The sequence below is a fragment of the Thalia democratica genome, chromosome 4 (assembly GCF_965202585.1).
Source record: "Thalia democratica chromosome 4, ktThaDemo2.hap1.1, whole genome shotgun sequence".
NCBI classification, from domain to species: Eukaryota; Metazoa; Chordata; class Thaliacea; order Salpida; family Salpidae; genus Thalia; species Thalia democratica.
This window is the reverse complement of record NC_139168.1, coordinates 64,584,535-64,598,779: the sequence shown is the minus strand read 5'-3', so window position 1 is coordinate 64,598,779 and position 14,245 is coordinate 64,584,535. Positions and strand designations below refer to the sequence as shown.

Genomic DNA, 14,245 nt, shown 5'->3' with positions numbered 1-14,245 from the left:
AGTGATTGTAGCTTAAATATTTAACTTACTTATCAAGGTTCATCTCTACATTAGTTTTTATAAAAGTAATCACTACAATAACTTACTATAGTACTTTATACAAACAGTATAATACTTATTCTATACCTTTTGTTTTATATGAAGAAACATTTTCATTTTTTGTTAACGTTAGCATAATCACGCAATAATTTTTTTTAAATGTTATTTAACTTTCGGATCTATATAATTAAAATATAATACGCTTTTTTTCCACGTTAAATTACTTTTTAAAACACAAAATTACTTTGTAATTATCAAATCAACTTTAAAACATCTTTGGTAAAAGTTGTTTTTAGTTAAAATACATTTATTCCATAATAACTTTTAAATAACTTTATTCAACAATTATGAAACAGTAATGAAAAATTTGAAACAATAAACTTACTATGAAAAGGGTGTTTTCAAGAAACTACCGATTGAAAAAATCTAAGGTTTAGAATAAGTCAAATCAAAACTTTATAAATTAGCAGTTAAAATTTTAATAGAATACGTTATAATTAAAATTTTGTAAAAAACTATACGCTTTCATCACAAATTATTTATTCCGCATCCAAAACTTTTTGAAAAAACAAATTAAGTTTTATGTTAACAATGTACAGTTTTAAATATTTTGTTTCTAAATTTATGCTCTAAATACACAAAAAAAAAACTTTTTTAAACGAAAATATTAATGCTGTATTAATTGTAGTAGAAAAACTAAAAACACATTAAATGTCCAAATCAAGTATCGTCTTAACATTTAGTGGTAAGTTCTCAAAGTTGTTGGCAAACTCTATATATATCTCATACGCTGTTTTCAAACTCTCTTCCAAATTTATTTTGCCAGCCATGTTGTTCGCGTGCTTCAAAATTTCAGCGTAATCGCAATTCTCCTGGAGCAGCTCCGATCTTATTAGGTTCAACAGGGCTAGACAGAAAATAAGGTAGAAGTTATTGCAGGGGTAGCCAGTCCAAAAAACTTCCCACAGCCTCTGCACGTCACCAAAACCAAACTCCCTCTTGAACCTGTCATAATGGGATTTTTTATGTTAAAATACATCGTTTTTATAATTGGTGTAGGTTACTTACTTAAACTAAAAAAATATTTATCGCTGAAAAGGATGAAATTAAACTAATATTGTTCTACAAAAAAAAACCTGATTGCGATCCACTTGAAGCAGAACACCATGTCCGAAGACTCCTCCTTCTTGAGATGATCGTACAACTGCGGATCGTAGAACTCCAGGAGGACCTGAACTTTTTCGAGCTCTTCCTTAACCCCCTTCAGATCCACACTGAAATTGTCATGCATGACTGCCATGTAGTTAGCGAAACACCAAAAAGCGTCGGATTCGTTCTGCATGACTTGCAGTATGACTGCCAGTATGTCGTTCATGCCCTGCGCGTATCCCAAGTCGAAATCGTACATGCAGTAGGTGTTGAGTATCTGCTGGAGCTTTTGCAGCCCCCACCCTTCTTCATCTTTGAAGTACTCCTGGTTTCTGTCAGTTCTAGCGACGTCCAACTTGATTTGATGCATCCTGGACTGAAGTTCTTTGAACCTGCTCAGCTGATCTTTGGTGAAGGATTGCCACTGGTTTTTCATGCGGAAATACTCGTTAAGTTTCAACTCCTGGTTGCGTTCGTTTTCTTCTGTTGTTTTTGACCAATCGTGGAAACCCAGAAGGTATTTCCAAACTTTTATTCTAAGACCGGGTTCGACGGATCCAAAAAATATTCTTCTTTTAATTTTTTTCACGTTGGTTATTCTACCTTTTTGGTCTTTGAAACTGTTCCATTCGTCAACAGACAACGGTGCTAATATGTTTACATTTTCTTTTCTTTTAAAGTACTGGCTATCTCTTGTAAGATCTAAAAACTTTATGCTGTTTTCATTGATAGATAAACGTTCAAGTTTATCTGTTTGAACACTTTTACTAAAATTGCTGTTCATTTCATAAGAAACACGCTTCGGAATTATTAAATCTTCTTTAACTTGAAGTTTTTTCGAATGTTTTTTTTGGACATTCTTGTTGTCTTTTTTTGTACTTAATTTATTAAAAATGAACATTGTAAATTTATCCGTTGCTTAATGTATTTACTTTGTTTCTTGTTAAATGGAATTCTGTTATTTAACGGTTGTTAATTATTTTAAAAGTTTTATATTATATAAGAAAAGTGTTTAAATAAACTTATTTGTAATTCAGTTGATTGTAGCATGATAAGTGTAGAATAAATTTCGGTTTTTATAAAAAAATGAAAATGAAAATGTATTCTTTTATATCATAACAAAGTTATCATGAAAAAAGCTTATGTAATTAAGTACAAGTGCTTTTTACTATAGTTAAAAATAAATAATACGTTTTCTTTAAATCAAATTTATTGATAAAATTTTATTTTATTACGTGGATTAGCTACAGCTAACATAATTTTGTTATGGCTATCTAATATATGAATTTTTACTAATATTTAGTAAGTAATAATTATATATATTTGTAACTATTACATTTCCAGTCATTAATCAAATTAGTTTTAAGCTAATAATTGAATAAACGCTTTATCCTATTAAAGAATACGAAATAGTACAAAATTTAATATTTTTAATCATTTAAAATATAAATATATACACTTTTAATTTTGTTCTATAACTTGCATTACAAGCATTGTAGTCACACTCAAACTATACAAGAAACATCGAGGGTGCTAGAAAATTAAAGTAAATGCTCCACGTTTTAAAACTTTAAAAATATATACTAGAAGGTGTTAAAATTATTGTTTTTAAAATAAACTGCAGTTTAAAACGTTTTTGTTTTGTATTTGTAGTATTTTTATCTTACTCATTTTTTTTTAAATGCTTGTAAACTTTCCACACTCCTAACAAAAATACCACGCTTCACCACTGCAAATAACTAATAATCTGTTAGTTATGTTCACTTTTTTTTTGCAATACTGTAATTGAAATAATTTACGTATCTTAAAAAATAAAAAGAGTACTCTTTTAACCAGCATAAATGAAATAACAAGTGATTAAAACTGCTAGTATGAAACAAGCAGTACTTAAAAAAATAGGCAAATTCTGAATAACTAACAAAAGGTGTACGCTTCAAGCAAATAAAAGTCGTTTGATAAATATTAAGTTATTAGCTACAACGTTTCAACAAAACAAGCTACTTTAAAATTCTAGTTTTGTAAGTTTTTTAAATAACTTTAGTTCTTAGTTTAACTAATAAAAAATGAATTACGTATAGGATATATTTAGAACATATAGTTCAAGTTATTTCTGAAAATTGTTACATAAAATTATCAAAAATATAAGTTTAAAGTGCAAATTTAATTTATATAAAATTTAAATTTAAATTTTAACTTTTATCTGTCTAACCTATAATAATTTAAAACAAAGTTGTCAAAATAAATCCTCCTAAATTGAAATAAGCTATACAGTAATTTTCATAGCATTTCAACCAGTATTTTTCATTACAGCCTTATTAACAAAAAAATAGACTTGTAAATTTGCAATATTTTTATATGAAACTGAAATCAGAATTAATTTTTTGAAGTTTTACATATTAGCTGATGAAAATAGATATTTTTTACATAATACAAATTAATACATTGAGATTTACTAAAACAAAATAAATACAATATTAATAATAACAAATTTTCACAGTACTCTTTTTTTTTATTAAACTAACTTGTTTTTCTATGTGTTAAAAAGTATTGTAAGGAAAGAGTAGAAGCTAAAGTAGGTGTATTAACTTTAAAATTTGAATATTAAAATTAATAATAATAATATTTCCAGAATATAGTAGTTTGGATTTATTATTTGTTTTCTGAAAGATATTAAAAAATAGTAACAATAACGTATAAAGTTTTAAAACAAAAAATAAAAAAATAAAATAATTACTAGTTTTACTTCTATTACTAATGCAAGTATGATAAAGTAATAAAAATTGAGTTTTTTTAAAATACACACTCTTGTATTTTCTTGTCTTTCTAGAAAATAAATATATATCACTAAAATAAAATAAAATAGAAGGTTGCCAAATTTTTTTTGAAAAGATTCTTCTAAGTTTTCTGAATTTTTCCAGGTTTTTAAAAGTACACGTTTTTGGTCTATTTTTAGTTTGAAGCTAAGTTTAAGGTTAAAAACTGTGCTAAGTAGTAAAATGCACTTATTAAAAAGATGCTGTAAAGTGTAAAGCTACTTTGAATCTGTTTTTTTCTTAATAAATTTTGATAAGGACAAAAAAATAATCCGTTAGGCAGATTTTTCGTGTTAAAAGAAAAGTTTACTAGTCAACATGTAAAAACTGATTTAAATTCCATGTTTTTCCAGGTTTTTTAGTTATTTTTGTGAAAAATTACAGGTTTTTTCAAAATTCCTTAAACTCCAGTTTTTTTAGCCTAAATTGTCAAAATCCGGGTTTTTCAAGATTTTTTCAGGATTCCAGGTTTTTTAACAACCTCTTTTTTATTAATAAATTAAAATTAAAAAACAAAAGTTTTTAAAGTTCAAATTTAAAAGAAGCTAAACAAAAAACTGAACAAAATTTAAGCTAGGTAGTAAATAAAGTATCCATAACTTAAATACAATGCATAAATACTTTGAAAAACAAATGTTAAAAAAACTATTGTAACACTAACATACTTTTTTTACAAATATATATTTTTGCTTTATTCATTTATTCACCAAAATAAAAAGCAAGATTAAGGAAAAGTTTTATTTAAATTTTTATATACAGCTACTTGCAACTTCCAAAACAACAAATTGTGTAATGAACTACTTAATAACTTTGTGTTTATTTTTGGTTTACAATGGTTTTATCTAAAAAGCAATTTTGTCAAACTATTACTCACGCAGTGCCAATTTTTCACAACAAAAAAAAATATTGTAATACTTACATATATCTTATATAAATATATATTTTTGTTTAATATATCTATTCACCAAAATTAAAAGCAATGTTAAAGAAAAGTTTTAGTTAAATTTTTATATTTGGTTACATGCAATTTCAAAACAACAAACTAATTAATACTATGAACATACAATGAACTACTTAATAACTTAGTGTTTCTTTTTGGTTTACAATGATTTTATCTTAAAAGCCATTTTGTCAAACTATTACACATTCAGTGTCAAGTTTTCTCTACAAATAAAAACTATTGTACTACCTTGCAGTGCAGGGATCGGCAGACACTTGGCGGTCGCGGGCCAAACTTTATTAAAAAATATTTCCAGGCCGAATTTGTACTCTAGTATCTGTTATTCATAACAAACTTAAGATATCTAGCGTGAGGTTCGAATTTACTGTGAAGTGTACCAAACTATTTTTGTATTTTAAACTCTGAACCTATACTATCAAGTGTAAGTTTGAAAATTTTCTATTCGCGGACTACACTTGCGTGTTCGCGGACCGTAGATATTAACTTTTATTGGTTGCAACCCATTTGAAATATTAGCCTGCTCGCGGTCCTGGACTAGTTAGAGGTAAAATTTTGTTATTTTTTGCTTATTTAGTAGTATTGTGTTGTTCTACTTAAGTAACTTATATAACTTTAAAATCAATTAACATAGCGACTTTGTTATGTTATATTGAGTTAAATTCATAATTGAAAATTGTCAGATGAATTAATCTTGTTTAGATATACATCTTTGTTAAGTAATTTAGAAATACATATTTAGATGATATATAAATTTTGCTTTATATTTACTTTTGTATTTTTCAGTCCGAGCAAGTACTATTATACATTAAGTATATTCGACTATTACTAAAATTTAATTAAGTAATTTTTTTTTTGTGTAGGCAAATGTAGATTTAAGTAATTTTTGTAGTTGCATTAAAAATTTCATCACTAGGCTAGTTTATAAAATGTTTATGTAAACTTTTCTAATCTATATTTTTATCTACTAAAATAAATCATAAACTTTTGTGACATTATTTCCAAATTTCTGCTACTTATATCAAATTATAAGTTTTTTTTAATAACTGACAATCTATCTAAACATTTAAACTAGGGCTGGATCGTTGTTTAGATACGAATCCTTATTTGAAAGTATCATCAGGATCGAGCTAAAAACTAGTTTTATATAAAGACCTTGAACGACTGAGAACTTATTTCAATAAAGATTTGGATTCCGCTGGATGCTAATGGATCGGGTATTTTTAAGATTTGAATCCATTTATTAATTACTAACTTTTTCAAGTATGGATTTTTATGTTAATGTTTATAAAGTGCTCAAAATATATATTTATGAAAACTCTGGACCGAATAAAAACTATCTAGAATTAAATACAATAATTTAGTTACTAAAAATTACTCGAGCGTATAGTCAAGCTAAAACATATAAAAAATATTAAGTACTCAGATTTAACTAGTTTTGGCAATCCTTGGCTAGAGCTTACATTTATAAGACTTAATTCAACAGTAAACTAACATTACAATATTAAACCACTAATATTTAATTTAAACAAAATAATAAAGATTTATTTTATATTGTTACACATATAAAAGAAGCAAAACAACAAATAGTTCTGATATAATAAACAGTTTAACCTAAAAAAAAGCAAAAAAAAAAAAAAGAAACGGATGAAGCACTTTTGGTTGATCAGATATCAGACTTGTTTAGATCTAGTTGCATAACAGTTTGGGACAATCTTGATATGCAATGGAAAACTGATTTAGTTTGAAATTAGCTTATCCTTGTTGATGTTAATAGTCGAAAATGTTTGTTTGCAAATGTTTGAAGTTTCGAACACAACAACTAGCTCCATGGTCATCTTTTTAAAGTTGTAAAACTTTGGCTTGTTCATCAATACATTAAGTCTATCTAAAAATCTACTAAAAGCGACAAAAACTGTATGCCTGATTTATATTTTTATATCAACTTATTAAAAAAACAGTTAAACCTCGATAACATATTACTTTAGCTTAAAGTTTTAATACTTTTAATTTAAAATTATTGAACAGTTTTAACATTTATGAAATTCAACTGAAATCTGTACTTTGAAAAAATGTTGTCAAACAGTGCATTTAAATTATTTTTATAAAAGTATGTACTAACATAAAGTAACGAAATACTAAAAGAATAAAGAGATTAATTGGTATAATTATAAAGTTTATGTCAGCGTTTTAAGATGAGTACATTATTATTTCTAGTTAACAAAAAATTTTAAAGATTTAGCGAAATTCAGGATAATTTTGTTGAGAGCAAGGAAGAGGAATGCCCACAATGTACAGGAAGAGTTACTACTGATTCATTTAATCTCATAAAGTTCGATGCTGATTTGGAGATAGACGCAAAAAACCAAAAATATTTTCTTGTAAAACTTTATTTAGAAGATATTGCGATTTATAATTATTTCACTTTTATGTTTATAATAAATTAAAAGTGTATAAAACCTTGTGTCTTTTGTATAATATATAAAAATATTTAGTTTTATTTGTGTAAACCTACATTTTTTAAATAACTAACTAGAAAAAAAAGCAACCTAAATAAAAAAGACTTATTGATTCTATAAAACTACATGCTGTTTATCTAGTATTATCATTTTTATGCGTTTAATTTTAGAAAAATTAAAGTTTTTCAAAAATAATGCGTAATGATGTTTTAGTTTTTGCTAACACAATATTTATTTGTACTTAGATCTTGTGATACCAGTTAATGTTTAATAAATATAATAAAACTGCAGCTAAGCTTGTAAACTAACCATAGACAAAAAAAAGTTGAAAAAAAACTTATAAATTGGTAACATACATTATCGATAAACAGTGAAATATCGATATTTTTTTTGTGTTCACTGTGACATTTACTAAAAATAAATTTCAAAATTATTTATTTTGATTATAAATAACAATTTAAACTTTACAGCTAACTTCTAATATATATTTGTTTTATACCTGCTTAGTTGATTAATCCTTACTGATTTATTGTTAAAATGTGAATAGTACTATTAAGACTTAATTTTCTAAGTATATCTTAACTTTAAAATAAATTTTCAAATGTTGTAGATACATTAGTTTTATATCGAACAAAGGTTTCAGTCATTATTTAGGTAATCATGTTACAACCTACTTTTTCGATTAAATTTTAAGCATAAGAAAGCTAAAATGTTTTTATACTTTTATAAATATGTATCTCTATGTTTGCATAACTGTACTATGATAAGTTTAAATTTTTCGAAACTCCTTTTTAAAAGACAAACATTTTAGTTTTTTTTTTAATTTCACAGTTTTTAGTCAAAAACTTAATTGAAAAAAAAATCTTTTTTGAACTTTTTTTATAAACTTGAAAACTTGATGTACTTTTAAATTGCATCTCAAGATATGTATACAATGGTCTATTTTTAAAATTTTTATTAACAAAAATATTTTACTTTCATATATATTTAATTTTTTTATACTGAAATTTTTTTATCATTAGTTTTTTTAATAATTAATAATAGGAGAAACTATTTTTGAAATTTTTCTTGGAATTTACGTTTTTTGTGTTTTGTATTTGTTATAAATATAATTTTAAAGTTAATAGTTAATTTTTGAATAAAAACATAAGTGTAAAAAAGAACATTGATAGTTAATAACAATACATTTATTTACTCTTCATCAGTAAAGCCATATTAAGTTAAAAAATTACGTTGTAATTTATTGTTAATTGAGGGGTAGGTTGAGAAACATGCAAATCATTAGCATAAAAGTAGGAAATACAGAGCATGCAAAAAAGCTTTTTATTTCATACTATTTTTTTAATCATTAAAACACATTATTTTATTTATTTTTTTATGTCTGGGTAAGGTGGGTTGATAATTGGGGTACTAAAAAAAAACTTTAATTTGTATTTGCTGAATCAGCAAATATGCAAAAGACTTGCACTTTTTATGCGAATATATGCATACTACTCAAGCACCCTTAATTGAATGCATAATTTATATATAAGCTGCTCTTGAAAAATCACTAACAAAGTAAAGCTTTTAAACTACTCTTGACATTTCAAAGATTAATTTTTAAAACCTTTTTTAAATTTTTTTTTAAAGTGATTAAAGCTAAACTATATGAGTTAATATGCTTTCAATTCTATAACCTTTATTACAAATATAATTTCTTCTATAAACACTTTTGATATTCCAAATTATTTGAAGTTTGAACTATAAATGCTAAAAAATGATTTGTTTTAAGAAGTAAATAAGCTTTAAATGCAAATAATTGATTAAAAAGCGGTATAGTGTGTATTAAATGTTTTAAAAAATCAGGAATTATTTTTTAAAGAAAAGTTGCTATTTATTTTGTTATAAATTAAGAATTTACATGTAATATAAATTTTTTTAAAATAAAGTAAAAATTTAGTTAAACTATAGAAAGTTATATGTTAATTTATTACTGATAAGTTTGAAACGAGCTTCTAAACCATACAAGTTATCAATATATTCTTTTTTAATAAGCCGTTGATATAACAAAATCACATAAAAAATAGAAACAGTTTGAATTTTTGTTAAAAAATGTGAATATTATTTTGTGAACAGAGTTATTTACATAGATTATTTTAAAATAAATCTGACGTACCAAATAAATTAAAAGTTTAATCTCATAGTTATCTAAAACAGCTTTAATGCTTTCAAAATGAATTTATTGCACACTTATCAAGTATAAAGCCATGCTATTTTTTAACGGAAACTACAATTGAAAAGAATATTTTTGCAAATAGTTGTACAAATTGTTTACTTGTGTACAAAAGTGATTATGATATTTAAGTTTGTGAATAGAACTAGAAACTTAAAAGTTTTAACATTAGCAATATTGCTTTTTTGCAACTTATTCTAGTCTTTGTTTATTACAAATAAATATATACTTTTTTATAGTTTTCGAAAACTAATTTTAGCCCAATTTTTTGTATACAGTGTGTTGAAATCAAAACGAAATTAAACGACTTGTAATTTTTTCTTATTAACTTCAAGTTTTACTGAACAAATTTAGATGATACACGCTTTATTTTAATGATAAAATACTTCAAACTTTTATATAATTTTAAAGTATACAAATAGTTGTTATAAAAATATTCTCAAACAATTAGGCAGTTATGTATAAAAGAATATGATTTTTAGACTTAATATCTCAAACAAAATTTAATATAAAGCCTATTCTTATAATTTTAGTTGCATATGCTGTTAATAAATGTCAAAGTTCTTTCGACAACGAAGTCATTCAGCAGCTGTATTTTACAAAAGAGTACTTATATTGTCACACGATTGATGATTGGCAACCATTAAAAGGTATTTTAAAATATTACACTACTGAAAAACGGGTTAGATTTGAAGTTTCCTAAAATTCATTGCGACATAGAAAGTATTTGCAGAACAAGAATATCTTAAACTGATAATAAACATTCGCCTTGTTCGTTTTGTGACATGTATTTCTTTATTGAACATAGAAAACAATATGTGTTTACAATCGACTATTTACAATTGTCAGTATAATTTACAGTTGTGGTATTTTTCTCATAAAAGTCTTACAATTTATTATAATGAGTATGGAATTAGTTTTTTCAATACAAGGTAAGAACAAAATTAGTTATACTAATATAACAGAAAGCATATTTTCATTTCTAAAATCTAAAAGTAAACGTTTAAGTTCATTTATAAATACAAAAAATTAAAACTTTTCTTGTTTATATTATTATTTGTTTCACATAATAACTAATCATAGACAGAAAACAGCAATTGTAGCAGTGATGATGTTTTACTAACTTATTGGATCAGTATCTATTATTGGTAACTTTATTGTGCTTTATATTGTTTATAAGTTTGAACAGTTACGTCATAGTCAGTATGTTTACAGTTGTTCTATTGCAGTTTCTTATATTATTTGGGGCTTTTCTATTAGTTATAGTTTTGTGTTTTTATGTGTACATGTTTTACAGTTCGATCCGTATTACCTTGAATATAGTTTGTGGAACAGTTTAGTAAGTAATATAAGCAATATAGCAACTTTTAGATACCACAAATACCACGTCAAAATAACTGCATACTACTTTTCTTCAATTTCGCTTGATTTTTTTAATAGAACAATGGTTTTAGTTTTGATACTTGTGACACCAGTAACGCTTTTGGTCTCATTTACTTCGTTACTGTTTGCTTCGATTGATAGATATATAGCTTTAACATTTCCTTTTAAATATAAGCAAATAAATAGTATTAAAATTGCAAAAATAGTTTCTGTTTTAATTTGGCTTTTAAGTGCTGTAGTCAGCACTTAAACCACTATTTTTATTTTGTCATACTCTACTACTCACTTGTCAATTTTGTTCCAGCCACTTAATAAAAAATGCACTGGTATGTATAATATATATAATATAAGTCCTATAAACCAAAGTATAACTGCAGAAATTTTGATTACTTTATTCAGTCTGTTGTGGATTTTAACTTTTTTGACATTATGTAGTTTGTACAAGAGTTATAAAAGAGCTTTATCATTAAAGAAAAGTACTAAGAAAGGTTTTTCTTTAGAAAAACAAATGTCCCTTATTCTTATATTTATGATTATTGCATTTAGTATTAATTTATTTCCAACAATTTATTTTAATACTTGTTTGTACTTATATAATGAAAGCAGTTTTTTAGGCGATATTTTAACGGAAAAACCGTTATTTATATTTGTCACATTCTTGACAACTAATTCAGTTTGGAACTTTGTCATTTACAATATTTTAAACAAAAAATTTCGATCTGCTCTTGTTAAAGTTTGTTAAAATCGTAAATAACTAATGTTGTATCTGAAAACAATTTTATAAAAAATTTAGTTGTTATTAAATACGAGCAAGTTAGTTTTAAATACTTTGTAGAAATGTTTATTTCTTTTATTATTTTATACCAACAATAAAAAAACCTTTTTTACTTGAAACTATCACTTTGTTCTTGATGACCTTTTTTAACAAGCTACAATTTAAATTTCTTTCCATAAGTCTATATATATTTTTTAATTACTTTTGAAAATCTTAAAACTTAGATTTTTTAATCTTTTTTTTACGATTGTTTTTTTTCTCATTTTGCCTTTTTTTTTTTTTGTTTTATAAGGTTTTATATGTGAAAAAATTATTTTATAAATAATAATACGTAACTAAAAGTAGTTTTCGATTGCATTAAATTATTAAAAATAACAAGATGCTTATTTTTAAAGTTTAAATTATAGTTTTACTAGTGTTTTTTTATGCGTACTCTTAACTTTATAACATTGGAAACTGTTTTATAGATTTCGTTTAAACTTTAATAAATTTTTAACAGCCTGAACAAAACCTTATTCAAATTTTTTCTAAACTTGTTATATCTTAAGTTGTTTTAATGAACTTATTTTTGCAATACTATAACTCTTTGTTCTGAAAACTATACAGTGATAAAAAAGTAATTAATACTGAAGTTGTTTAATTAAATAAAAATTGTGGTTTTTTTTTTTTGATACGTTTAGCTGCTTTATAACTTTTTTAAATAAACAGTTTAAAATGATTTTTACTTTTGCTGAGTTTGGTTGCGTGTGTAAAAACAAAAATATTTTTTACGTCAATGTTCATTGTTTGTACTCTTTAACGTTTAAAATTTATGAAACTATTTATAAAACAATCTAAAACTTACCTAACGTTATAGTCAGCTACTATATTCCACTGCTTAAAAAATATTTCGCTTGATAAAATTTTTAATAAAATGTTTTTTTTTGTCATTATTTTTAAAGAATAAAAGTTTTAATCAATTTTAACTCTACTTTGACAAATAGTTGAAAGGTTATTTATCGAATTGTTTATTTATTAAACATTGTAGTTTTTTCAAAGTCAGTTAAGTAAAAAATAATAATAAGATGCATACTATATACAAATAAACTTTAATTAAAAAACATCAGGAAATTTAAGAAATGAGTTTTGTAACTACTTGATGTTTATATACTGTTATTTGTTTTGCAAAAGTAAGCACCTTTCTTCATTGTCTTTGTAAGTATGATTGAGTTTTACAATAGAATAATATAATCTTTGCATTTGCTTACAAAACACGTTACTTTTACTGTAACTTTTCTTTTTGGCTACTTCATATGCTTTTCCACTACGTTTATTGTCTAAAAACATTTTTTGCAAAAATAAAACTAAAAATGTATATATCTTTTTTAACATACCAACTGTTTTAATATATTATTATTAGGACTGTGTTGATTATTGACTATATAAGGACACGTAAAAAAAAAAAAAAATAATTTTTTTTTTTCATAATTTATTAAATATTTGTTACTGTTTCCAGTTTTTAAGGTTTATCTTAACAAATAAAATATAATTAATAAAACAAAGAGTTTTTGAACTTTATAATAAATTTATCTTGAAAAAACATGATTACTTAGTGCTAAAATACTATATTTCTATCATCATAAATGAGAGTTTAAATAAAAACATAAATTTTGTAAACAGCCTTCAACCTTATAATTTTTAATACAAAGTTAATTAATCTTCTACCAAGCTTTTAACTTTTTTTTTTTCTTTTGCTTTTAAAAGTTATAGTCGCTAAACAATTTGTCGTGATTAAAGTACAGTTCAATTTCTATATGCCAGAAATTATTTAATTTTATAATATTAAACTCTAATAAACTATACGGAATTGGCAAGTATGTAGTTTACTATTATTTTTGCTAAATTAGAATCAAACTTTACTTAATAAGTTGACTGAGTGACTACAACTATCGTAAGGGTAATTAATCAAGTAAAAAAAATATTTATTTGGTAATAAACTAAAATATAAATAAAACTACCGTTTTTTGTGTTCCCCCTTCGTCTAGAAAATATTTGTAGATGAATTAGTTTGTAGTTTAACAAAAAAACCTCATAAAATTGATTTAGTATCATACACCTTTTATCTAGACTAGATAATAGCTGTATTAAAGGTTTTTAAATATTACCAATGTTGTATAGTCAGTAATTATTGTTTCTTATTTTTTTAAACTTAATAATTAAGATATCGGTTTATATAATTTTTACCTTTTAAAAAAACTTATAACTTAATTAAAAGTTTACATTGAAAAACAGTATTTTCCTAGTTTAGTTTTGCTTTTGTACTTGAAATGCTTACATAAATTAATCAAAATCTTAAATATAACCTATCTTTAATATAGCGTAGTACATGCATGTAGCTTAGTACGATGCTGCAGATTTGCAGCAACGATTTTATTGCAGAAATTTGTTTTTCTTTTATTTTAAATATTGCTGTGCTTT

General features: G+C 24.3%; 1 protein-coding gene across 1 annotated transcript; it reads right to left on the bottom strand.

The window, feature by feature from the left end:
* Nucleotides 1-746: 746 nt before the first annotated feature.
* On the bottom strand, nt 747-1,972 carry LOC145833551 (TBC1 domain family member 15-like). Its single transcript, XM_082940719.1, has 2 exons — nt 1,176-1,972; nt 747-1,044 (listed from the first exon to the last, which is right to left on the bottom strand). The coding sequence occupies exons 1-2, from the start codon at nt 1,970-1,972 to the stop codon at nt 747-749; spliced, it is 1,095 nt and encodes a 364-aa protein (XP_082796845.1).
* Between the last annotated feature and the right edge of the window lie 12,273 nt (nt 1,973-14,245).